This window comes from Lucilia sericata, unplaced genomic scaffold, assembly GCF_015586225.1.
Source record: "Lucilia sericata isolate MDLA Ls3-8-SP2 unplaced genomic scaffold, ASM1558622v1 Contig000031F_arrow, whole genome shotgun sequence".
In the NCBI taxonomy this organism is placed as follows: Eukaryota; Metazoa; Arthropoda; class Insecta; order Diptera; family Calliphoridae; genus Lucilia; species Lucilia sericata.
In genome coordinates, this window is record NW_023994069.1 from 146,300 (window position 1) to 171,709 (window position 25,410).

Sequence of the window (25,410 nt, forward strand, 5' to 3'; positions counted from 1 at the left end):
CTAATTTACGCATTTCGTAATTGCTTGAATTTCCGTTTTGAAGCTAATATTGTGATTAGGTAGACGATTCTTCAGTATAGAACCACATGCCCATTTGGTCCCCCCGTAAAGAGTAACTGATTCCTACAACTTTGTGTTGAAAGTGTAATTTTGAATTGTAATTTCAGTAAGAAATATATTGCGCAAATGTCTCATGGATGCACCATTTTACTTTTAGAGATCGAAAAAAGTACAATTAAACCAATAATACGTATACTAATATCACTAAAAATCGATATTAGAAATATCGATCAATTACTTAGGAACCTGATCCGTTACCAGAAAATACTATATATTCAAAATTTGTGACAAACGCCACAAAAGCTTTCAGCTGTAGTTACTGTAACAAGATTTCAAACGATAAGTAATACTTTTTTTTTGTATTTTTTCATTAAAAACTGAGTTTCTACTCCATTTTTATTTTAGATAAGATAAAAAATTTAAAAGTATTTAGTAAATAATTATATGGTATTGTATTGCTGTTATATAAATATAGGCACGATTCGATTAAAACCTTAATAATAATATAAAATTTAATACATAAATATAATTGTAAAGGTATAATAAATAAATACAAAACTTATGTGTAGATAAAATAAGATTATGGAACTAATTAATTATTATTTATACTATGTATATTTATTTATGTATGTATATCTTAAACAAAATTTGTAATTGCTTGGAATGTTTAATATTTTTTTTAAATTTTAATATTGACTTAAAATCAGCACGAGAGTATAAAAATCGATAATTCTTATAAACATCGATCGGTCTAATTGTAAATGGAATGTTTGATTAACCAATTAGATATTTACTCGTAATTATTTATGTAATTAAAGCATTGTAAAGTAGTCTTTTAAAGTTTCGGTTTGGTTAAAAGTTTTGTGGAATTTTTATTATCTGGAATGACGTTGATGTTCTGACCGTAAGATGGGTTTTTCTTCTGGTGCAATACACTCGCATTCACGTACACTGGCGTCGGCCGTTGGCTCACAGTGGACGGTGGAGGTGGCGTTGATATTGGCATTATCGTCTGTTCTTTTTTCTCCTCTTCGGCCGGCTGATTGACTGTCATCTGTCTCGCTGCCTGCGTTTCCTCCTCCTCTTCTTCCTCCTCTTCCTCCAAAATTATATCTCCGCCCACCAGGGCTATGCGTTTGATGGTCCTTGGCGTTATGATATTCGTTGGAAGGTTGACTTGTTCGCTTTGGTTGTTGTTGTTGTTGGTGATATTGGTATTCTTGCTGTGACTCTGGGCAGGAGTGGCTATGGGCATTTGTTCGTTTGTCGATGGCGCCACCACCAGTTCTTCGGTGTTCTGAGTTTCTGGTTTGCTCGCGTTCTCCATAGATGTCGGAATCGGTGTGGACTCTGCTGCCTGCAACGTCACCGGTATTGATTCTATCGTATCTTTGGCTTTTGTTTCGTTCGGTTTGCTGCTCAGTTCCATAGCTGGCAATTGGACGGAACTGCTGAAGCTGGTATTTTGTTGGTCCACTGCCGAAACCATTGTGCGACTGTGCGACATGCGGTTCAATCCGGTATCTTTCCATTTCTCTAAAACAAATGAGAGTGACTTAGTTTTTTGCCCCCTCACCACTCGTCAAATAAACAATACAATCACATACCTGCCACACTACTGCCATTGTTGCCACCACCACCAGCATGTTTGCCAAATGGCAATAAACGTCCCGGCTGACACATAATTACTGTTTTGTAGGCTTTACGATACTGCTTATTCATGATGACATAAATAATAGGATTGATGCAGGCCGACAGATACAACATAATGTAACTGAGTATATGAAAATTGGGATGCTCAACATCTTGATCGGCCACCTTGGCAATAGTAATGGGCAAATAACAAATGACAAAGCTCAAAAATATTGCCAGCACCATCTTAGTAATGCGCCATTCATTTCGTTTCGCTCTCACCTCCCTTTGATCCTTGACGCGAGTCGTTTGTTTTTGCACCGATTCGTGTTTAACGTCTGTTGAAAAACTACTACTGTCGGCGGAAGATACTCTGCTTTGACCATTACCCGTTTCAATATTGCTGCCCGTAGCAACGGGCGTTGTTCTCAAATTATTTGGTATGGAATTTTGTTTATTGGCATGCCGCTTTAAACGCTGCTCCGACTTGTGTACCACCCAGAAAATTTTCGTATAACATGCTATAATTATTATGCACGGTATTACAAAGGCTGTCACAAACAATGTGGTCTTGCTGCTATGGCCATGGTCATCTTCTAATATAGAACAAGTTCCTAGTTTTTTATCATAACCGAAAGTGCCCCAGGCACCGACTAGTGTTGGCAGTTGCATGCCATATGAAAACACCCAACAGAATATTATCATGGCTGCAATCCAATGTCTTTTGTAGATTTTTCCATATGAACTATGATGGGCAATCATGACATATCTGTAATAATAGTGGGGGGAAAAAGTATTAAAAGTTTAAAAATTCCTAAGTATCTCTATGGACTCTTGTCATTCCTTTGAAATACTAACCTGTTAATGGTGATCATAGCAATACATAGAAGGGAAACACCAATATTTCCATATTGTATAAATGGTATCATCTTGCAGAGAACATCTCGAGGTTCCCAGGTCCCTTCAATGAAGCGATAGGCATTAAATGGCAAAACTAAAGCGCAGAATAATAGATCTGCTATACATAAGCTAAAATTAAAAAAAGAATAAATATTTTAGTATTATCGAAAACTTGAGGTCAATTCTGATTCCCTTCAGGAGCCAGAATTAGAAAATATAACCCTAACGAAGTAAGGAGACATATAGAAGAAATACGAAATCAAAGAAGGTGGTTTAGCAATAATAAAAAGAGAAACACAAATCCAAAAACCTAAGTATGTGAAGACGATGAATGTGGTTACAGATTTGAATTCACCTTAGAATTTTTTTAAAGAGCGAATTTAATCCCCTAAAAAAATCCAGTATGTTGCTCAATTTACAACCAGCAACATTTTCATGATCATCTAGAAATTAGCCTTTAAAATATAGTACTCTGTTGTTTCGACCATGGCCAATAGTTTTTTCCTTGCTGCGATCATTCCTGACCAAAGATCCAATTGTTATTGGAACGAAAAGACTCTGTAGTCTCAGGAGTTTGCTCATAATGTACTGTATGCAACTTCTTCCCCCGGGGAATGTTACCTTAATGAACTTTCGCCATTTTGATGTGATTGCAATCAGGGGGAAACTGGTTCTCTAAGTACCTCTACACTACCGGGACTATAAACTGTCAAAAGTATTGTCGGCCTTTCCTTAGAATAATTTGACCTGGGGTCGAACCGCAGAAGCTAACATATCTTATAACAAGGGAACTGGTAGCCTGCAATTCAGAGAGAGGTCCCTTCAGAATGAACGTGCTGACTGTGGTTTAAACCCAATATCGCGTGAAGATAATGTTGATTAAAAAATTTATACACGGTGAAATCTAGATTAGAACAACTGCGGTGCTGTTGCCGATAATGAGTCGTCTAACTGCTAACCCTGTGATTGTAAAAGTACTACCGCTAAAAAGGCCGAAAGGTCTATAGTCTAATCTATAGTCTAGTCTATAGTCTAGTTTATAGTCTAGTCTATAGTCTAGTCTATAGTCTAGTCTATAGTCTAGTCTATAGTCTAGTCTATAGTCTAGTCTAGTCTAGTCTATAGTCTAGTCTATAGTCTAGTCTATAGTCTAGTCTATAGTCTAGTCTATAGTCTAGTCTATAGTCTAGTCTATAGTCTAGTCTATAGTCTAGTCTATAGTCTAGTCTATAGTCTAGTCTATAGTCTAGTCTATAGTCTAGTCTATAGTCTAGTCTATAGTCTAGTCTATAGTCTAGTCTATAGTCTAGTCTATAGTCTAGTCTATAGTCTAGTCTATAGTCTAGTCTATAGTCTAGTCTATAGTCTAGTCTATAGTCTAGTCTATAGTCTAGTCTATAGTCTAGTCTATAGTCTAGTCTATAGTCTAGTCTATAGTCTAGTCTATAGTCTAGTCTATAGTCTAGTCTATAGTCTAGTCTATAGTCTAGTCTATAGTCTAGTCTATATTCTAGTCTATAGTCTAGTCTATATTCTAGGCTATAGTCTAGTCTTTAAATTAATGGCTTCTTTACCGAAATGTAAACATATTTAATAGAATTGACTTATAAATCCGGTTAGCTAGAATAAATTTTGCACTGTATTATCTTACTTGAGTGTCTCGAGGATTACACCTAAGTACTTAACTTTGTCTGTCACTGGTATCTTCTTGCCAAGGAAGCAAGGTTCAGTATATTTTTTTTTATTTTTGTCCTTCTTGTGAAAAGACAGATTTCTGTCTTCGCCGGGTTAACATTGAGGCATCTCGGTTGAGCCCAGCTCAAGGCCGTATTCAGAGCCTCCTCAGCTCTTCTACACAAGTAATTTGGATCCTTTCCCTTTAAAAGAATTACGACATCGTCTGCATAGCAGACAGGTCTAAGTCCTTTCGCGGTTAGGGTCCTTAGGAGCCTATTAATCGTGATAACCCAGAGTAAAGGTGACAAAATGCCACCCTGTGGTGAGAGGATAGGATCAACAAGGCACATCGGTACTGGGCGATATGTAGGAGAACTATAGGCATGAAATGGGGTCGTAGTCCTACTATGACAAATTGGCTTTATAAAAGTGTAATTAGACCAATTCTAGCTTATGCTTCAATAATATGATGGACTGTTTTAGACAAAAAGTGCAATATCAAACTACTACAGGGAGTTCTGCGCAAATGCTGCTTGGGTATAAATGGTGCTATGTGTACTACTTGGAAACGTTGCTGGATATTCCACCCATTGAAACATATTTTAGATATGAGGCGACGATTACAGCCGAACGGCTCTTTACTTTAGGCGAACTGGCCAAAAGCGGGTTTAGGACACGTAATCAATGGGTACCAGCCCATTTGGGAGTAGTCGGCAACGAAAGGGCGAAAATATGGGTGAGAGAATCCCAGGATTACGAGCACATCTATGCAAAATTGGACGTGCGGATCAGACGAATGTAGAGCATGTGGAGATGACAGTGAAACTCTGGAGCACTTTCTTTGCCACTGCCAGGCATTCGCCGAAGTTAGATCCAAGTGATGTTATACCGGAAATAACATTCCTGACTAACACTGATTGGAAGATTCTTAAGAATTACGTTCAGGAAACTGAGTTTCTGAACACTGAAAAATAATTCATTCAGTGAATTTTTGTTCATGATAAGGAGCGCACAACAGGCCCTATAGTGGCCTAGGTGTATTTCTTCGGTTTTGATGTAGTATACATCCTCCTATCAACCTAACCTAACCATCTTACTTGAGTCATAGACTTACCTCATTATAAATGCTGCTGCTACATTACGGACTTTCGGACATTTAATTAAAGCTGCAACGGTGAGAAAATTACCAAAAATTCCCACAACCATGATCAGCAGAGTCATAATGGCTGCAAAAGTAAGCATTGATGAAGCAAATCTGAAAGAATATGATAAAATATATATTTTGACATTAGTACAAAAAAACTGTTATAAATAAAACTAAATAACACAGATCTAAAAGGGAATTTTCTTAGCAAAAAGATTATTTATTGGAAGATTGTCATTCTAATAAGAATGAGTACAAAAAATAAAAAATCTTCACATAATCCCCTGGATGTTGTAATGACTTCTCTATAGCTATTCACCCAGCTTGAATTTTTAACTTCTTAATAACAAACTAAAAATTTAGCAAATTGTTAAATTACATCAATAAATCCCCGCGCAAAATTATAAAATAAACAGACTTATAGATCACATACGTACTTTTTTAAGTTGATGAAATAAACCTAGACTAGAATAGACTAAATCTATAAAATTATTCTTTTTTATTTATTCCTTTTTTCAAGATGCGCTTAAATTGCTGTGTGACAAAACGTTGTGTTGATTCTTGATGAATGAAAGCGACTGTATTCCCCAAAATAATATTTTTTCTTCTGTGTAGCAACCCTTTGAAAAGAATTTTGTCTTATTATTTGCGATAACCTCTTTATCAGAAGGAAGTGTCATTATTATTTACATCTATGTAGTTCTTTTAAAATACTTTGGAGTTTTATGTAATTTTTTTTATTTGATTTTTAAATGAAACCCATTGATTAGTCAGTTTAGTACAGGCCTAGCCCATAGACATTTCAAATATTCGGTTGAGTTGATGGAAGAGTATTGGTTACGATTGGTGAGCAAGCGCAGGGAATGTTTAAATATTGTACAAAACATAATCCCAGTCATTGTTAATGCATCATACTGTTATCTGTCCGATATTTTTTTTGTGTGTGAGAGTAACTGAGTGAGGTGAATGTAAACGTGTGAGTGAGCGTGAAAGAGAGAAGAAATATTGGGTCATAAATGTCACCAAAAAGAACATTTAGAAATAATCAAACTACAGATATTTAAAACAAAACACATTAACTTATCTAAATGACCGACAAATTTAAACATCATTTAATTTTGTTGTGTCTGATAACTTTATTCTTAGTTTCAAATTTGTACAGTACGGTGTTTTTCTGTTGCATTCCGAGGACTTTATTAAAATAATGACATTTTTATTCAAATTCCTCTGCCAATATTTCCAGATTTGATGGAGTATGTGTTAGGCGTATATCCGAACAAAACTGAGGTTTTAGAAATAGTATTTAATGCTCTAGAATAGAGCTGTATGAAATAAATCAGTTGCCAATAATAAGGACTTATAGCTAAGGACACTCGAAAAGATGAACATCAATCCAAGCCCTAACTCTTACTGGGTATAAAGTGCAAATTGCTTAAAGTTGAGCATCGAATTGTTATTCCAAACTCACTTCGGAAGTTTAAAGATCTACATAAAGCCCACTTTTGAATGGTAAAAAGAAAAGAAAATTGTCCTGATTGTTTATATATTAGCAAGTGTAGAAAATGTCGTTAGAGAATGTTTGGATTATGCCAAATATTCCTACAATCCATCAAAGTTCATAGAACGCCATTGGAAATATCCAAAAATGCCCCTGGAAGGCCTTGGGTAATTTGCTACTTGCGATTTTAGATGCTTATAGTAAATAACTGGATGTTAAAATTACACATTTACATAAAGTCCACTTTTGAATGGTGAAGAAGGAAAGAAAAGATTGTCCAGATCGTTTATATATTAGCAAGTTTAGAAAATGTCGTTAGAGAATGTTGGGATTATGCCAAACATTCCTACAATCCATCAAAGTTCATAGAACGCCATTGGAAATATCCGAAAAGCCCCTGGAAGGCCTTGGGTAAGTTGCTACTTGTGATTTTAGATACTTATAGTAAATAACTGGATGTTAAAATTACACATTTAATGACATTAAGGGAGTCAATAGATATTTTAGATAAAGTTTTCTCTGCTAATGGAGTTCTTTTTGCTGTGATCACTTTGTATCACAAGAGTTCAAACTCTTTATTAAATCAATAGAAATAGTATATCACAAGTTTGATGTCCCATATCACCCAAATTCTTACGGACAAGCCGACAAATGTTTCCAAACAATGGAAAAAGATGCCTTTGAGCATCTTCGGCAAAATTTGAACATATTTCTATCCCAGTATCGGAGAGCACCGCATTCTACCACAGGTTAACCACCATTTCAGCTGTTTATCGAACTAGTTTAACGAATCCACACAAAAAACAAGAATCGCATTTTCATCATACATTTCAGAACAAGTATATAAATATTACTACCCTAAGCCCGTCTTGTAAAGGAAGTATGCAGAGAACTCATATACCTGCTAATGTAAAAGTACTTGAAGATGAGTTAATTCGTCACTGAAGTTTAGGGCGTAATGTGAACACCTGCCAAACGGCTTGATTTCACGGTTGTATTACTACAACCACAGGGTGATCTAAAGATGACTCAAAGCATCACTTCTGTTTACAACCACGTAAATGAAATGATAAGACTGTGGTAAATCAGGTAGGAACATAGCAATTCCTTAACATACTCTGACAAAGAATGATGACATCTGAATATTACACCCAACACACGTCACATTCATCAGACATACTCAATAGAAAATGTTCGATACATTAATACGAGTATTTCATTCATTTGACATCGACTCAATCCGAAAATTTAGCACCACAGTCTCTACTCTGAGTGGTATATGTTGTCTTTTTTTTCACCATGCATCAGTCTTTAAATCAACATTTTCTTCCCACGTTATGGTTCTAATCACAACCTCCCTGTGCATTTCGATAACATAAGACAATGTCCGAAACCCTGCTCTGTGGGTCACCGGTTTTTGTGGTAAAAGATAAGATAGGTTTTGTGTTTCGACCCCATGTCAAATGATTACAAGGAATGGCCGAATGACTACAATTCATAGTCCAAGCAGACTAGAGCACCTTTTTTACCCCGGGTTTACAATAACACCAAGAAAAATGAAGATTCACCAATGTAACAGTTACTGTTCTGCTACAGTATCATCCAATTAACGCTGAATAGTAAACGCTAACGGAACATGTTTAAGGAACATTGGATACAATTTGGATAACATCACAAACTCTTCAATTTAATACAACAAACCCTATCCAAGAACGAGCAATATCCACAAACTCTGTTGCTGCTCAAATAATAAACTTATATTATTTAATTCTGAGCTGACAATGTTCAACATAATTTGTTCAGGCAGGATAAAATTGCGTGATTATTGAGATGATGTGACAGTTGTAAGACTGAATCCTAAAATTAAGTAACTACTAATCCCCATTATCTTAAGGTCTGGTTATTTTTTTATCCTAACGTTAAATTGACACTTTTCATAACGCGCCAAAATCTCTTTTGTAATTCATTATAAACAAGTTTTACTTGACTTATCTAAAAAGTTAATCAATTACACTTACCCATCTTCGGCCTCCATATCGTTTGCGTTACTGCTGTTGTCATAGGTTGTATCACTCATACTGTAACGATAAGAAATTAAAAAAAAATATTAGAAAAAAATTTATTTTAAAAATTATTGTTTACATTTTAAATTTATGTTTGTTTTTCAATTCAAATAAAATCATTGACAGACAAAAAAATTTATAACGGTCATGCTTTTAGATAACTCATAACTTTTATTATTATAAACTTCGTTTATAAGAATGGGAATACAACAAAAATGTTTAAATATATTTTATATCTAAATTATTATAAATATAGATATACATTAGGGCTTTGACCTCGGATCTACAAACAATTAAAAAAAATACAACCAATATGCAGTTTATAATTACACAGTCCAACAGATTTTTAACTGAGAGACCAGAATATACTTATTTAAGGTCTTGAGCTGCACTTTCTGAAAAAAGCTTTAGATGAAGGCTATGGTCAAATATGGACCGATCCTTTTATCTTATAAATAATAGTTTTTTATGCTGAATTTAATCGTGTAGTATCTGAACGGGAGATTGGTTGGGGGTTAGGACCAAAACATCGTCAGTATCTTTAAGGTTAATATAAAACTTTTTTAAAAATACTAGCATATTTAACATAATTATAAGCTTCAAATCTATTTTGTTCAATAGAAGGCTATATTCATGGTTTAAATGGACAGACCAAAGTATATTTCTCTAAAGGTACTGTACTGAATCCGAATGGCCTCAGAAATTCGCCACCACATCGTGATATAGTGTCCTAAATATAGAAATCCCCTGTTTTTGGCCATATTTGACATATTTATTTATAAAATCTGCTATATCATCCTTAAGTGCAATCTGTTGATTTTCTTTCTTCTTTTAGGTATCTCAAACTAAAGCTTAAGACAAACCCTACATTTTGCTAGAAAAAATTATGACAAATTTTTAATTGTCTCACACTGTAGGTTAAGTTATTTCGAAAAGGAAAGCAGATAAGTATGACAGCGGTTATTTTATAGCCGATAGATTAAACTTTAAGATGACATAACAGATTTGCGAAACAAATATGCCTTCGCGGTTGAAAACGTCTCAAAAATTGCTAAAAACGGGATATTCTGATGTGATGTAAATTAGATAGATAGATAGATAGATAGATAGATAGATAGATAGATAGATAGATAGATAGATAGAGAGAGAGATAGATAGATAGATAGATAGATAGATAGATAGATAGATAGATAGATAGATAGATAGATAGATAGATAGATAGATAGATAGATAGATAGATATATAGATAGATAGATAGATAGATAGATAGATAGATAGATAGATAGATAGATAGATAGATAGATAGATAGATAGATAGATAGATAGAAAGATAGATAGATAGATAGATAGACAGACAGATTGATAGAAAGATGGATAGATAGATATAATATATATATATATATATATATATATATATATATATATATATATATATATATATATATATATATATATATTTGAACGGGATATATATATATATATATATATATATATATATACAAAAATAACTACTGGTTAAACGATAACTGGAGGTGGTGAAAATGGGGGTAAATATTATAAATCATATTATATATTTTGTTTTACAAAATATTTTAATCCGGGTATATTTCTAATATTAATTTGATCCAATATTTTGTAAGGAAACTTATAATAGAAAAACTTTTGAATAATTAAATAATAAATATTTCATTTCGTCTTGTTAACACTTATCCAAACTTAAGAACCGATGCGACATGGGTTAATATTATTTAATTGAGATCAAATACTAAATCGGCCATCACCTCACTTCAAATCAAATGTCTTAATTAGTAAAATATTCCGTTTTATTAAAATTTTTTTTTAAATTAATTACCGATTGATTTTTGTTTTAAAATTGAGATTGTTTTGTTTTTTAAATAACTAATTTAATTTTCTATTTTTTACTTTTTCACAGGAGACAAACCGATATACACTTTAAGCGCGAACTTATTGCGGCTACAGTCGTAGTTTTGAAATAAAGTGCAAGTTTAGGAAAAAAAGAAGAAACCCAAGATCTTTATTTTTAAGAAACGAAAATTGATGAATAAAAATACATATAAAAACAAGTGCGTATGTGTAATGAATATACTATGTACGTAAATATGTATGTACATTTAAACGGGTGAGTAAATAGATGCCTAATTTGTCTATAGGAATAAAAAACGTTGCAATCATAATACATACATATAAACATATAGACAGACATACGATTCCAAGCGGGTTGGGTTAAATTGGTGGCAACATTTGGGTTACGTTACTCTCATTTTAAATTAGTGTCAATTAAATAATTTAAGAGGGTCAGTTTCATTTCGTTTAGACATACATATGTACGTATGTATGTATGTATCTCTATATGAGAAGTATTTTATAGATACATATGTATATATTCATACTTGTTCATACATATTTTGTTATACTACTAGTATTATTTCTTACAGACATCTAAACATTCGTATGTTCATATATGTATGTTGTTTTTTTTTTTTTTTTTTTTGGTCTGTACTTATTCGTATGTAACTTTGTATTTTATTAAAAAAATAAAAATAATGAATAAATAAAAACAAAAGTCAAATGAATGAATGATTGAATGAATCTATGTATGTATGTATGTATGAACATATGAATGGGTGGATGGATGGATAAATGTGTTCACAATGTACAGTCAGATATACATACAACAATAAAATAAATTGCTTAAAAAAAGAGTTGTCGTTCAAAATTCAATTTAATATTGGACTAATGATGACTATAGGCAATGTCTATGTACGTAGTACATAAGTACTCGAACATGAGCTGTACATACATATGTATGTGTGTCTCTATGTGTATGATTTTAGAATTAAATTTATAGTAAAGTACATATTTATTAATATATGAAGTCTCCTTTATTACTAATTATTCAGTTTTAGTTTATTATATATGTATGTATATAAAGAATACACACAATAAGTTCAAAGATCAATTATTCATTAATTGAATTTTCTTAAAAAAATGTTCGTGAAAGTTTCTTATTTAGAATTTGCAACATTGATTGAGATCTTAAATCGTTAAGATTCAAAGCAGGGATTTGAAATTGGACAAAAATGATTTGGAACTATAAAGAGAATCACTTTTAAGATTTGTAGTTTACAAAAATTATACATGAATATTACGATTTTATAATGAAAATGTGCAGTAAAGGTAAAAATTTTGAGACCAGGAAGAATGTATTCATATTCTGGGGAAATTGCAAACAAAATGGCGCACCTATCATCAAAGTTTCAATATTATTAACCTCTGTTATTCTTTGAAGCAACTATAAATGAAAAAATATATATTTTTCGCTACATTTCACCTTTATAATAACACAAAATTATTAAGTCACAACTTATTGTAGTGAGAGAATCCTATAAGGCCCCTTGTAATAATGAAACCGTGGTTTTACCACAAAAATCCTATGGGGTGACCCTAAAGAGCAGCCTCCGCGAAATAAGCCTGAGGTTAGTCTGTACTCTGAGTGGACACACAAGAATCCGGGCCGTTTAGATTCAGACGAATGTAGAGCTTGTAGAGATTACAACGAAACTCTGAAACACTTTCTTTGCCATTGTCAGGCTCTCATAGAAATGAGATCCCTCCCAAACACTGATTGAAAAATTCTTAGGAATTACGTCCTGGAAAGTGAGTTTCTGAATATCGGACGATAGTTTATTCAGTGAATATCATATAAGGATTTTGTTTTTACTAACAGACCAGATAGTGACCTAGGTGCATTTCTCCGGATACACCCTCCTATATACCATACCTAACCTATTATAGTTTTAACCATAAAAATGTTTTCCGACTTGTTAATACATATATCTCTTTTTCTCTCTGAGATACGAACTGTCAAGTAGAGTCGAAGAGACACCGTTTTGACCGGACCACTCCACTCGTCAGATGTAGTATTTATAGTATTAGATATGAAGTAACTGCCAAGGAAGCGGTTTCCCTTTACGTCTAGAGCAGGGCATTCACAGGGAGGATGGAAGACCGTTTCTTCCTTTTCCCTGTCTTTGCAACTGCGACAGTGATCGTTGAGGGGAGCCCAAGCCGACTTGCATGTCAGCCTATCACCCAGTGTCCTGTTATTACTGTTATCAGTCTCGATATGTCCCGCCTACTTCGGTTTATAAGGTGTCTTGTGCGTTTCTCATTGAAGGAGGGCCACAATAATTTGGCCCCTTTACATGTGTCTATGTTATTCCACCTATTTTCAGCCTTTTGAAGAAAAAACCTGATGATACTGCTCTTGATAAAACCTAACGGAGTTGCTACTGAAACGGCGTTAGAAATATCAAGAGCAGATCGCGGCAAGCTCATCAGCCTATTCATTACCATAGTAGTCCCTTGACGGATCCTTTTTGCACTGTCTAACTAATAGGGAAGTGGTAGTATAAGAGTTTAGTGAAAGAAGCGCCGCTTGACTATTGAGAAAGATTCCTATGTTGCCGCGAATATCGAGGTCACGTAGTACCCTACAGGCTGACATTAGCGCAAATATTTCAATCTGAAAGACACTACACTTGTTGGGAAGACTGTGAGATATACTTCTTCACAGAACCAACACCGCAGTTCATTTTAGAATCATCTGTAAAGAATCTAGTGGTATATTCGCTGGGTAGGTTACCTCTACACCATTCGCTACTGGAAAGAACTCTGACTTTGAAAATTCTATCAAAGTGCGTGTGTAATGGTTGCTTCAAAATTGGAGGTAATAGGCTTTAAATCATATATTCTTGATCTCCAACTTCCGGATGAGTTATAGGTAAGATGTGCAGTATAGTGTTCAGAGCTTCTGAAGGACTAGTTCTTAGAGCACCTTTTATCCCAATGCATGCTGATTTCTGAACTTTGTAAAGCTGATCTACAACAAAATTCTTCTTAGTTGAAGTCCACCATACAAGAGGTCCGTATATAAGAATAGGACTTACTATAGCTGGATGTTGAGTTTTTATGATAATTTGGAGTCTAGAATAATTCCTAGATATTTGGCATTGTTTGATAAGGGGATTTTGCAGTTCTTTAACCGTGGCAAGTTGAAGCTTGGAATCTTGGTCTTTGTTGTGAAAAGTACCAATTCTGTTTTGCTTGGATTTACTCCTAGACCACTGTCTGAGACCCAGTTACTGAGTAGCACCAAAGCAGCAGACATAATATCGCTAATCACGTCTGGGAACATTCCTGACACAAGAATCACAACATCGTCCGCATAAGCAACGACTTTTAACCCTTAACAACGATGAGCCAAAGTAGTGGAGAGATTACGCCGACCTGTGGTGTGCCTCGTTCCTCTTGCTTGGACTTAACGCTATTACCAAGACTTGCAGTAACTATTCTATATTTCAACATAGGTACTAACCAGTTGTTGATATACTCTTCAACATCTAGATTAGCAAAAGCTTGTTAAATTGCAAAAGTATTTACGTTATTGAAGGCACCTTCTAAGTCTAAGAAGGCTCCCATAGTATATTATTTAAATTCGAGGGATCTTTCTATAACTCTGACAACCTCATGTAGAGCTGTCTCTGTTGATCGTTCTTTAAGGTAGGCACGTTGACTATACTATATATAGTCAACATGCAAGCACATTATGCAATATCTCAGAGATATAGTGCTTGGAAATTTTTGCCCAAAAGTCGAATGGGAATGGGAATTTGAGACTATTTCAAACTTTAGATTATGATATCTCGAAAACCATATCTGATGGAGGTCGTATATCTTTAGAAAAGAATAGTTTAGTCCCTAGATTTGGGATATTTTTAAATATTGTCGTATAACACAGGCCAATAACATCCAGAGGCCAAAGTGTAAATTTCTATAGTAGTAAGCTACGCTAAATACGAATCACATTTTTTTTCTTTTTCGAGATATCTTAACCTAAAGCATGAAACAATCATAAATTAAAAAGGCATTTTAAGACATTATTTTATCATGGAGATGTCATTGGAGGCAAGTATTTACCACAATCACTTACAGGTAATTAGAAAAATCAGTCCATAAATCTTTTATATCTTCACGCAGAAGCTGACTAATGAATTAGATAGTATTTATATAATAACACATTATTAATAAGATGTTATTAAAGTACTTCTATGTAATCAGAACGATATGTAGTAGTTATTGAAAAGTATGTTAATGGGTAAGTGGTTACAATAGGAGGACATTCAAAATTTTTTGCTGGTTAGTTTATAGATTCCTACTTTTTTCAACTTTTTTTGGGCTGTGTAATAAACAAATTTTAAATTTCAAAGAAGGAGTAAGTTATGACAGAGGTTATGTCAATATCCAGGACATTTAGATGACATAACTAATTTTATAAATAAAGGTGTTGTAACGTTTCGAATATAACGAAAAACGAGTTTCAGGCAAATTCAGAGTTCAAATTCGGATACAGCGCAGATCGAATCATTGGAAAAGTATACTTTGGAGTTAAAGTTCAAAATCGGTTGGTTTATGTTATTTATGTAAACGAACACCTGTTTAATAACATAACTAAGAAAATAAAACTTTTAAGAATTTAAAAACTAATTAATATTTTCAAACAAATGTAATTTAATTTCATTGCGCCCTTTTGGGGACATTTAATAATATCAATGTTACCATAATTTGTAATAATTTAAATACAATTATAGACGAGCAACTAGAACATGATCAAAATATTGTTTATTTTGAAAATTTCAGTCACGCACGTATTTATTGCATTATTTTGGGAACAAATATGTTGGATGTGACTTCTGTTTTTGGCAATTGTAATGTTGTCATAAGTTTATTGAAAAATCTATAGCTTTAGCTAATTCTGATTAAAAAAGAACTTTACTAAAATTCAATTTAAATAAATTGTCTTTTAGTTTGATAGAAATCAGCTGTTTTCGTGTTTCATAATGTTTACATTAAAGGAAACAAACGTAAACGTAACTTTAATACACTGGACCAATAAAATGGAAATTTCTTAAAGTTTTTATATTTAAATTATGACATTCATATCTGTCCATATATCAGGAAGTACTTATTGTATGTAATTTATTTGTATTACAAAATACCTATCGAATTGTTATTATTGCTAAGAATGAATAATGATTAATTTTTATTAAACAATCATTAACCATATTTCAAGTTTAGTTTCATTTGATACGATTTGTTTAAACGAATAAAATACCCACGATGAATCATTGCCGCTTTTAAACACAATTCTCTGTTTTATTTTATTAGCAAAAAATATAATTCAATTATATTCTCAGAATAGCTTATTAATATGTACAAATATTCACAGCACAGTTTTATACATTATTTTAAAGAATGAACAGAAAATTAATAAAACAAATTAATTTGATCTGCGTTGATCGTTTTGACTTTTTGCTCGTAAATAATAATAAAAAAACAACTAATTTTCACCTCATAAAAAGTTATAATTTATAATATTATGAAAGAGATTACAAATATAATGGACGCAGTATAGGAAAAGGAGGCATTTTATTACGTTTTTCTTAAATTATCTATGAAATTGTCTTATTGGCGTATTATTAATGAATAAACAGTGCGGGTTAAAGGTATAGCACATATATAGTAGGAATATTGGATTTACCATAATAAAGCCATTATTATTAAGACTATATAAATTAAATAAAGAAAATATTTTCTACACAGGTTTTTTATCCGTCATTGATTTTCCGGTGGAGACTCTTAAAAATAATTTTAGAACCAACACAAATTTAGTACAGCTTTTTATATTGTTGGACCAATACGCATTTTTTAGAAATTTGCGGTATCTTTTTATAGTTATGAAAGCCTTAAAATCCTCCAAGATCAATATAAATTAGAAAGGGAACTTGTGAACCATTTTGAAATCGTGTCATATACGATATCCACTGGTCAATAGACTGTATACAAGTAGGTGTCTTCCTGAAGAGAGGCGTGTTTTGCTTATAAACCTACGTGTATCGGGAACAAAATCCCTAATTTTAAAGGAACACATTTCCTTGAAGTATCGATAGAACAGTGAAACACGCACCTCATTGGGGCGGTGCTCCAGAGAATCAATAAAGTTGGATCCGCAAATGCCATTCCTAAGTAACTTCGACATCTCATGTACGCGGTCTAGTAGCCCCAAAATAGACTGTCAAGACTTATATTAAATTTTTCTTCCAATATACACAAGTGGTGTAAATAGTAAGAAGATCAGATGGAGTAAAATGATTCTTGCGCCGATTTAGAAAACCAAGACACTTGAATGCTTTTTTCATTTGAAAATATGTTTAGTTCAACGGACATCACTCTGTATTCTCAGTTCAAAACAATTAAAACATCAAAAGCTTGTGATTCCTTAATTAGACTTGGAGTACAATTGAATGAATAGGAATGGCAAATGTTTCTTGCAGATGACAAAAGAGTAGATAAAGTTGGAAGTATGACATAGAACGTCATTTAGAAATATATAAAATAGAACAGGAGAAAGTACAGAACACGTTGAATGAGATAACATCTATAACAACTCGTATAGAGCGATCCCGGAGTGACCGAGAGAAAGCTATTAGTTTTGAGAAACGGTCCTCTTACCACCATCAATCAAATACTTCTTAAATATCTTGAACCACCACTTTACTTTCGCCTAAATTGTCAATGGAATAACACCATTTCTGCGCAAGGAGAGCTAGTAGGTCTCTCGTAGAGTGACCGCTATGAAAGCCATACTGGCGATCGCTATGTACAATGTTGGACTTTAAATTCTTAAGAAGCTGGTAAGTAGTTTACTATACTTTTCATTACTTTGGATATTGCAGAACAAATTGTTGTTGGAATCTTATATCTTATAAGTCCTTAAAATCATAGTTTAAATTTTTTGGGACCGATATAGAGAATATTTTACCGAAAATTAAAACCTTTTAGCTCCTTCCTTAACCCTGCAAGGGGTTATCTCGATGAAAATCTCATCAGCAATCTATAGTTATATGTACAAAAGTGGTAAAAATTTTACTACAATTTGGTCACACTCTCAGAAGATCATGTAGCAACATCATAGAATTACAATAACAAGGAAGAAAAATACTGGAAAAAGGAAGACCTGCTTATATTTGTACAATAACGATGACCTAAAACTTTTCGTTCATTTAAGGCTTCTGACCTGAATACAAGCTATTAGAAAACTAAACAAAATATTATTTGTAGAGCTGAACTAAAACTGTGTTCTAAGTTCAGTTCTAGTTCAGTTCTATTTCAGTTCCATTGTAGTTCTAGTTCAGTTCTAGTTAAGTTCTAGTTCAGTTCTAGTTCAGTTCTAGTTCAGTTCTAGTTCAGTTCTAGTTCAGTTCTAGTTCAGTTCTAGTTCAGTTCTAGTTCAGTTCTAGTTAAGTTCTAGTTCAGTTCTAGTTAAAAATGTGCCATAATTACTAACATTACTGTACATGAGCGCGATCCAACATTTAAACGATTCTTATCAGTAGAACTTGCACTTGTCGAAGATCTGTATATGTGTGAACGAAATGAAGAGAATTAAAAACGAAAAAAACTCGTTTATCTTAAAACAATAATGAGCACGAGTGTCTTTACTACGCAATCTGTAAGTTACGAGAGATGTAAGAGTGTGTATTATGTGTTGTTGTAATCAATTCGTATTGTATCGTAAAGATATAAAAATATTTGTTGTATGAATGTATATTTTGGGTGTATGCGGGAAAAAGGTATTTAAAAATAAAATAATTTTAATATTAAAATGTATAAAACAATAAAAAAAAACATTCCTTCGCCGAAAAGATGAGTAGCAATGAGTAATAATGATGCCATTAAATAAAAATCTTTTTGATTTAGGGAAATGAGAAATTCTCACGGGGTATTGTTTGGAAAAAGTTGGTCAATAGTTGGTGTTAATATTTTTTGATAACAAGTAGATACTTTGCTTGTTCAGCCATTCAGGAACCCTGAGTAATTTGAAAAACAAAACGATTTTTTAAAGCCTTTTTACATTAACATCTCTCTAAAATGTAAACTTTGAATATGTAAAAATTCGACCTCTGACCTTATAGGTGAGTTGTATACGTATAATTGAGATAAAGCTGTTACACTAAATTAGAGGAAGAGGAAAGAGTGTGTACTGTTTATGGACACTGACCGGAAGTAGCTCTGTAACTGATTTGTTATGTATGTATATGGGCAGTACAGCGGAAAACTAATTTTCACATAGTGCTGTCGACGACGAATGAATGTCTTATTTATGGGAGGAATCTATAAGCATTGGGAACAAGCTTCCTAATTCATTTGTTTTAATTTTAATTTTTTTTAATTTTTTTTATTTTTTTTTTTAATTTTACTTTCATAAATTTTAGATTATTAAAGATGTAATCCCACAATCTGTTTCATTCGAAACACTTTACGGAAAAAAGGAATATATGGAAGTCTTAGATGAGTACTGACCTAAATGAACATTTTTCATTTTAGATATAAAAATACTGTATACAAGATAGTTTGCAATTTGGACTATTCGCGAGACTATTTAGTTTCTTAAGGACTTGACTTTTTGAAATGAAATTAATCAATTTGATCGCATAGTCCATCAAGTTTACACACTTCACCTCTATGATATAAACTACTGTTCGAAATACTATGGCTTAAGGTTCCATTTGGAAAAGCACTCTGAAGTACATAGAGTAATTCTTCGATAACAAACTGTATACACTTTTTGTCTGCATTAATATCGAAGGTACTATTAATACAAACTTCTAGATTTTTAGATCAGTTCCAGGTTGGCCAGACGCTTCGTAACTGGATCAATAAGGCACATCGATGTTGGGCGATATGTAGGAGAACCATAGGCTCAAAATGGAGTCTTGATCTAACAAACTGGCTTTTTAAAAGAGTTATTAGAACACTTTTAACTTACGTTTCGATAATCTGGTGGACGTCTTTGAACAAAAAGTATAACATAATACCAATACAGGGAGTTCATCCAATATGTTACTTTTACATAAGGGGGTCATGAGCACTGAGTCCAACATATCTCTGGAGACATTGCTAGATATCCTCGTTTGTAAGGCGGACCTTATGATGTAAGACGGCGTTATGATTTGAAAATATATATGACATTGATCCAGGCAAGATGAAAGCAACCATCAATCTATTTAAAACTAAATTTAACTTGATTTCGAGAAATAAACCTGCCAATTGCCTTTCAAAGTCGTGCGATGACACCTTTCGATAATATCCTATGGGGTGATGTGATATCACTAATTTATGCTGATAAACCAGCAATAGTTAACAGTTAAGAGGCCAATATTGTTCGTAATATTCGTGACATACAGCAAGCAATGCGGTGGCCATATCACAAAAATCTTTTTTAAAATGTTAATGTATTGATCTTGCGAATAAAAAATGGCTTCAAAAAGAAATTTTGGGCTAAAACCCTAAAACAATTAAAGAATTACAAAGTGGAGTTATAGTAAAAATTACGAAAATCGTTACATAAAAATATGAACAAAATGTCCGTCTGGGATTTGAACTATTTAAAAAAGTGATACATAAGCTATTTATGCATGAGACCTCTGATACCTATTTATTTATCTTTTTACTGGCAAACATCTAATTAAGTGCAGTTGGTAACCCTTTAACTAGTCTGACTAACTAACTGACTGCTAGTATGAATAAGTTTCTAAAACTGAGTTTTGTCTTGGTTTTACTTACATGAATAAATAAAATATTATAAATAAAACAAAATATTAAAGATGCTGACTGAAGGCTGGCTGGTGTTGTTATTGTTTAATGAGAATTAACTGCTCTTATATGTTGTTGGTGTTTTGTTTTGGTGAGTAAATGTTGAGAAATAACTGTTGTTGTAGTTGTAGTAGTGAAAATTCCAGGTAATATTTGTTATTTTTTTAACGTGAATAAAAACGGTGATGATTCAACATCAAAACGAACTGTTTGCAACATCATTTAAATACAAATCGAGAGAGTGTGACTTTTTGACAGACGGTGACGGTGACTGCAAATGAGACAAAATCTGATGAGTAATCAAATTCCTGAATCAAACAAAAACACTTGTTGCCATAGTTTTTTTCTTATTATTATTGTTGTAGTTGTCATACATTTGTATTGTTATTTGTTTGTTTATCGTTATTTTTTTTATATATGTATTTTGTTTGTTTGATTGTTTGTTGGTTTTTTTATTTAGTTGTTTGTTTACCTTTGGGTTAAATGAAGAGAGTGATTGAGAGTATTAGAATTTTTATTTGTTTATTTAAGGTTTTTTTAGTTTTCACTAGTTAATGATTTATTAGTTTATATTTACTATTGTTTTTGTATTTATATAATGGAAATATTTTTTTATCAATGTTTTTTCCCTTTTTCTTATAAAATTTAACATTTTAAAATAATATAAATTTTATTTTTCAAAGTTATTTAGTAGAAGAAAGTATTATTCATTGCTGTTAGATGAACTACTAATATAATTATCGTAAAATATGCGAAAAATTCGTATTAAAACTAAATAAAATAAACATAAAGCAAAAAATCGCCAACTTAAAATTTCCATAATTTATTCTAAGCACACACGTAGTTACACTGAACACAAACTGAACAACAAATATGTACTTAACAGTGGAGTGGAGCACCGAACAGAAAAAAAACTATAAAACTACAAAACAAACACTTTCAATTTGCCAAAAAACAAAAACAATAAAAAAGGCGAATACGGCGATAATTATACACAAAATTAAAACAATTTTTATTTTCGCTTTAATCAACAAAACTTTTATGTAATTCTTGTTTATTTATATTAAATAGAATATGTTTATTCACTTTATGTCATTTATATATTTTGTCAACTAAAATTTTGTATTTATTAAATAGTATTTCAAAACTGACCGATAAACACTTTTAATTTAGGGTTTGTTGTTTTTGTTTATTTTCAATATTAAAAGATAAGGTTCATTTAGTTTGTTTAAATCGTCGTACATTATACGTACAGTGGTCAAATGATCAAATTATTAGACTCGCACACACATACACATTTACACAGCTTAACGTTCACACACAATTGTTTAACTCCGATGCGATCTTGTAGGTTTGTTTTTGGTTGATTTGTTTCGTTGTCGCCGTTTGTTTGCTGTGACTCTGTTGATTGTTTATCAACGAATGCTTCAGAAAATTATTGGAGAGTTCATATGAAGCGCGTTTGTTTAATAATAATAAAAAAAATATAAAATACGACGACGACTAATGTAGTAAAACAGAAGAAAACGAAGAAATATAAAACTGATATTTTAATATGAGCGGGCGATTTACCATGATATTTAACTTCGCGCCTAATAAATAAACGTGCACTCCATCCGTCGTCCGCTCCTCTTTCGTCTGTATAGCAAATCAAGTTAAAAACTTCGTTCCGTCAGTTTCAAATGCGTGTTTGTTGTGAGTTTTGTTTTATAAAGTTGTTGTTGTTGGTGCTGTATTTTAACTTTGTTTTCTTACTCATTTATAAATCGAAATGATCTGTGGTGTGCGCGAGTTCTGTCATCACTCATAATCAGTTTCTAAATAAAAGTCATGGTTAGTTGGAATTGGTTCGACAAAGCTGCTGTAAAAAGTCGTTGTAAATGTTTTATATCCCGTATTTAACGAGATCATTCCCCTTTTCCTAATCCTATCTACTATTCAACTAAATGAAAACTCCTGCTTTATATCCAAAACATATTTTTTCCATTACATTCGTCAATTTAACTTCCTCTACCTCCCTTCTCTTTACAGAATACACGTTCGCTGTTAGCCCAAGTTTCGGAAAAATACATCTCGTGTGCAATCAGTATTGCTGTGCGCTCCTTTTCATAGAAAACTTGTTGGTAAAATAACGTATATAGCGATATATGAAGGGAATAATTGCCCAATCTTCAGAATCTCCGTTTACAGGACGTAGTTCCTTAGAATTTTCCAATCAGTTCCTTAAAATTGTAATATTTGGAATAACAGCGCTTCCAAGTCATTTGGAGCTAATTTCGGTGGAATGACTGGGTAAATGTTTCCGTTTAATTCAGCCTAAACTGCGTCAAACGTAAACTGTGCATTCATCAGTTTAACTTCTTCTAGCTCCCTTCTCTTTACAGCAACTACATTTGCTATTTAATTACCAATTATACTCGAGTTCCCGAAAAGTAAACCTTGACCGCAATCGTTCCTGTTATGCGCTTATTTTCAAGAAAAACACTTACATAGCGATGTACGAAAGGGATTATTGATCCATCTTTTGAAACTCAGTTTCCTGGACGTAATTCCCTAGATATTTCCAATCAGTGTTGTAATATTTGGAATAATATTGCTTCCAAGTCATTTGGATCTAATTTCGATGAAAGTCTGGCGGAGAAATTGTTCCAGTATTTCACTTTTTAAGTCACCCTGGTTTCGTCAAACGTTTTTTGCATTATCTTTATAGCAAATACTTTCGCTGCTTCATAAACAATTATATTCCGAGTAGCCTGGTACCGATATGATGTAGAGCTTATCTCTGGAAAAGTATTATGTTATTGCCCTCTTACAGTACAGTACGGCCTTAGATTTAAGTTCATCATCTGATTCCGCGCAAATTGCAAACTGGATGTCGGAAAATATGTTAACTTCTGTTAGATCCATATTCAATCCAATAAATTGTACAAATTTCATGTTATCATGAAGGTGTACAGTTTTTCGGATTTTCAATGTAGATCCCCAGATTAGTTTTGTCTCTGTTGCTCTGTTGTTTTGTTGCTCTAATATTTTGCTTCTATCTGGGAGCCAATTTTACTTATTTCGTGAAGCTAGCAAACTATATTAATATACGTTGGAATGTTATGTTATGTCTCCCAGTTTAGAATCTGATTGCGCAGACAGCAATATGAAATTAAATTTTTAATTCCACTTTTATAATTGCTAAACACACATCGCTTTGTAGTTGCAATTGTGTTCTAATTCGAATTGAAATCATTGTTATCATTATCATCGTTGTTGTTAAACGCAATACTCGTTCATACATTTAATTAAAAGTATTTGTTTAGTTTACACTCCCATTCGTACCGTAAACTCAATTGTTGTGTTCTGAGTAGTTTATTTCTGTGTTGTTATTGTTTTGTTGGTAAAATCATATTACTAATGCAACCATCCAACCAACCAACTAATAAACCATCCACAGTCACAGTTGTTGCTGCTGCTGGCTTTTTGTATTTATTTTTATATCAATAAAAAAATAATAACAAAGCATGATCAAAATCAAACGCACACATTCACACACTATTAAGACAATAAAGAGTGAAACAATTAAAATATCTCCCCTCTATAGATCTCAATACTATTTAACCGGCGATTTGGCTGAAAACCAGCATAATTTTTTAAAAATCTCTCTATTACTCATTTTGGTGGACATAATGAAAATAAAAGTTTCAAATACTAGTATTTCTGGGTTCTTTTACATTATTTTCTCATTTCTCTCAATTTCGATCGAGACTGGTGGTAGATATGACAATTTCATTTTTAGTTTGTTTTTGTTTTCAATAAGAAATTGTTATTGAAAAATGATCATTAATCACAACTAGTAACAATTATTTTACAAATTTTTTTCATAACCAACTAACAATAGGATTGAAAAGTAATACAGTAGTGACCCTTATTTAAGATTTTAAAAGTAAAAAATGATTTCTTTTATTCTAAAAATAATTTGTTTATTATTTCAGTGCTGCTGTTTTTCTAACAAATAAAGATTGATTTTTTAAATTCCCTAACATTAAATTTTTTCTCTATTGAAGCCCTTTCAAGTTGATATTTTGTCAGGATTTTGAACCATTTTTACATATAAAAACTTTTTATACTTATTACAGTTTTTAGGAGTGCATGCATATGGATTTAATCAAATTCTGAGAATTGTAGCAGTAGTCTATTATTAGTTTAACTTTTTTTATACTTAAAACTCAGAGCAATTGCTGCACGGATTAACTAACCATTTAGGATAAATAGAGGCAATCTGATATTATTAGCTTAATACATTAAATTAACTCTATTCTGTAAAAGATGAATAGCATTAACATTTCGAAAATCATATCTATCTATCTATCTATCTATCTATCTATCTATCTATCTATCTATCTATCTATCTATCTATCTATCTATCTATCTATCTATCTATCTATCTATCTATCTATCTATCTATCTATCTATCTATCTATCTATCTATCTATCTATCTATCTATCTATCTATCTATCTATCTATCTATCTATCTATCTATCTATCTATCTATCTATCTATCTATCTATCTATCTATCTATCTATCTATCTATCTATCTATTAGGGATGCCAAACGGGACTGGCTTTTACAAATCCCGGGATTCGGGATTTTGAAAATTGCAATCCCGGGATCCCGGGATATTTCGGGATCCCGGGATTTTTCGGGATCCCG

The 25,410-nt window shown here is 32.5% G+C and overlaps 2 protein-coding genes across 8 annotated transcripts in view; one reads left to right on the plus strand and one right to left on the minus strand.

The window, feature by feature from the left end:
• Window positions 1-25,410, plus strand: part of LOC119611674 (G-protein coupled receptor moody) — a 119,038-nt gene that overhangs the window by 79,677 nt on the left and 13,951 nt on the right. Inside the window, exon 2 of the mRNA XM_037967348.1 lies at window positions 10,908-11,114. The gene's annotated coding sequence lies outside the window, so the exon portion shown is untranslated. The remainder of the gene's footprint in view (window positions 1-10,907; window positions 11,115-25,410) is intronic.
• LOC119611629 (G-protein coupled receptor moody) lies at window positions 459-22,150 on the minus strand. Of its 7 annotated transcripts, none has more exons than XM_037967281.1 (7): window positions 21,964-22,150; window positions 20,681-20,981; window positions 8,930-8,989; window positions 5,384-5,524; window positions 2,551-2,721; window positions 1,668-2,461; window positions 460-1,596 (listed from the first exon to the last, which is right to left on the minus strand). In XM_037967281.1, the coding sequence occupies exons 3-7, from the start codon at window positions 8,986-8,988 to the stop codon at window positions 896-898; spliced, it is 1,866 nt and encodes a 621-aa protein (XP_037823209.1). In that variant the 5' UTR covers window position 8,989; window positions 20,681-20,981; window positions 21,964-22,150; the 3' UTR covers window positions 460-895. The 7 variants fall into 7 exon arrangements, with proteins under 7 accessions (XP_037823236.1, XP_037823209.1, XP_037823191.1 ...); XM_037967263.1 differs by having other exon boundaries at window positions 20,681-21,182; XM_037967274.1 differs by having other exon boundaries at window positions 21,863-22,150.

Excerpts from the sequence above, each read along its gene's own strand:
- LOC119611629 (XM_037967308.1), bottom strand. The coding sequence starts at position 8,988 with ATGAGTGATACAACCTATGACAACAGCAGTAACGCAAACGATATGGAG. Across the intron at positions 5,525-8,929 it reads GATATGGAGGCCGAAGATGG|ATTTGCTTCATCAATGCTTA; the intron begins GTAAGTGTAATT and ends ATATTCTTTCAG. Across the intron at positions 2,722-5,383 it reads GCAGCAGCATTTATAATGAG|CTTATGTATAGCAGATCTAT; the intron begins GTAAGTCTATGA and ends TTTTAATTTTAG.